Raw genomic sequence first — 2,500 nt, forward strand, 5'->3', positions numbered from 1 at the left:
GAGAACCCTAACAAAACACACTACTCATCAGAAATATTCACCGATGATGATTAAACACAAAAAGAAACACACAGATAAATCAGTCAGACATGATGACGACGACGACGACGACGACGACGATCTTGCTGACGTTAAGAAAAAGCTGACGATGAAGTCAGTTGATGCCGACGACGATGAAGGACTGATATCGGCCACACTTGGTGCACGTGCAGACGGACGACTGGATGTCGTCATCGGTGTACTCCGTCATGGAGTCTGACGCCCTGGCGACGTCACACCCTATGACCGCTGACGTCGAAAGTCCTGCTGAGATCGGGGCCATCTTTGATGGCGTCACGTACAATAAGGTGACGTCATCTGTGCTTGGTACCTTTTTTTGCTAATGATATATTGATGTTTGTTGTTGTTGGTGTTTGCTTTTTTTTTTTTAATTGCTTTGAAAGTCTGCGTTTGGATATATTTGTTGCTCTGGGTGTTTTATTATGTTTGCTTGCAGACCCGCACATATGTGTGTATGTGCGCATGTGTGCGTGTGTGTGTGTGTGTGTGTGTGTGTGCGTGTGTGTGTGTGTGTGTTTATGTTTGTGTGCGTGTATGCTTGTTGGTTGTTGTTGTTGTTGTTGTTTTTGTTGTGTGTGTGTTTGTGTTTGTGTGCGTGTATGCTTGTTTGTGTGCGTAGTAGTCATATTCTTGTGTTTGTTGGTGTATTATCATCATCGCTATTGCCATCATCATCATGAATAGTAGTAGAAGTAGTAGTATCATCATCGTCGTCGTTGTTGTTGTTGTTGTTGTTGTTGTCGTCCTTATCATCATTATTGTCACCATTATTGTCATTATTATTATTATTATTATTTTCATCATCATCATAATCTTATTTTTGTTAATATCATTATAATTATCGCATTTATTATTATTATCATAATCATCATCGTCATCGTCATCGCTATTCTTCTCTTTATTATTATTATTATTATTATCATCATTACAATCTTCGTGATCGTTATCATTATCGTTGTCATCGTCATCATCGTTACCATTGTTATTGTTCCAACAGGGATCTGCTGTAGTGCGAATGATGCAGTTCATTATGGGTCTGGACACTTTCATTGAGGGTCTTCATAGTCATCGTCGTCATCATCATCATCGTTATCATCATCATAATCATCATCATCATCGTTACCATTGTGGTTATTGTTCCAACAGGGATCTGCTGTTGTACGAATGATGCAGTTTATCATGGGTCTGGACACCTTCATTGAGGGCCTCAACGTGAGTAGCATAAACAGACGGTGGCGGTGTGCATGTTTCTGTGTGGCTGTGTGTGTGTGGGGAGCGCGGTGTGTGTGTTGTGTTGTGTGTTGTGTTGTGTGTGTTTGTTTGAGATTGTATGTCTTCTGTATGTTTGTGTGTGTCTGTTCCTGTGTGGGAGTGTGTCCAGTCAAGTCAAAATGATCTTTATTGAGGGTAAAAGTGTGTCTGTGTCTGTGTCTGTGTCTCTTTGTGTGCGTCTGTGTGTCTGTACGCACCTGTGTGTGCGTGTGTGAAGCTCTGAAAGAAGAAGAAAGAAATCGATACAGGAATGAAGAAAGAGAAGGGAGAAATCAACAGAACGAAAGAACGTATGGAATAAAGGAAGAAAGGACGGGGAAAGAACAGACGAAAAGATAATAAATTAAAAAAAAGACATTGGAGAAAACAAAAAAATAAGGCAACATATTCTACATAAACAAAAACAAAGACATGTCAATGAAAGGCAACATATTCTACATACACAAAAACAAAGACATGTCAGTGAAAGGCAACATATTCTACATAAACAAAGACATGTCAATGAAAGGCAACATATTCTACATACACAAAAACAAAGACATGTCAATTAAAGGCAACATGTTCTACATAAACAAAAACAAAGACATGTCAATTAAAGGCAACATATTCTACACATACACAAATACAAAGACATGTCAATTAAAGGCAGCATATTCTACATCCACAAAAACAAAGATATGTCAATTAAAGGCAACATATTCTACATCCACAAAAACAAAGATATGTCAATTAAAGGCAACATATTCTACATCCACAAAAACAAAGATACGTCAATTAAAGGCAACATATTCTACGTACACAAAAAGAAACACATGTCAGTTAAAGGCAACATATTCTACACACACAAAAACAAACACATGTCAATTAAAGGCAACATATTCTACAACACCTGTGGGAAGTGCTGTGCATCCAGAATCGGCCTCTTCTCCCATATGAGGACACACACAGACAGATAGGCCTGCCTGCCTACTCATCCGTCGGTCCGACGGGAGACTCCATCATTCTACACACACAAAAACAAGACATGTCAATTAAAGGCAACATATTCTACACACACAAAAACATAGACATGCCAATTGATACGTAGACAGTTGGGTGGATGGAGTGGGCTTCAGTTTCTCAAGGACGCGTCACGTCACCGTCACCGGGTTCGGGCAAATCCATAATT

The 2,500-nt window shown here is 39.4% G+C and overlaps 1 protein-coding gene across 3 annotated transcripts in view; it reads left to right on the forward strand.

Annotated features, from left to right (window-relative positions):
* The window catches only part of LOC143277263 (uncharacterized), a 165,988-nt gene that overhangs the window by 59,836 nt on the left and 103,652 nt on the right, over positions 1-2,500 (forward strand). For all 3 annotated transcript variants that reach the window (XM_076582051.1, XM_076582050.1, XM_076582052.1), the window contains 2 exons: positions 213-347; positions 1,207-1,272. In XM_076582051.1, the coding sequence (XP_076438166.1) occupies positions 213-347; positions 1,207-1,272 (201 nt within the window). The remainder of the gene's footprint in view (positions 1-212; positions 348-1,206; positions 1,273-2,500) is intronic.

The sequence above is a fragment of the Babylonia areolata genome, chromosome 33 (genome assembly GCF_041734735.1).
Source record: "Babylonia areolata isolate BAREFJ2019XMU chromosome 33, ASM4173473v1, whole genome shotgun sequence".
Taxonomy (NCBI): domain Eukaryota; kingdom Metazoa; phylum Mollusca; class Gastropoda; order Neogastropoda; family Buccinidae; genus Babylonia; species Babylonia areolata.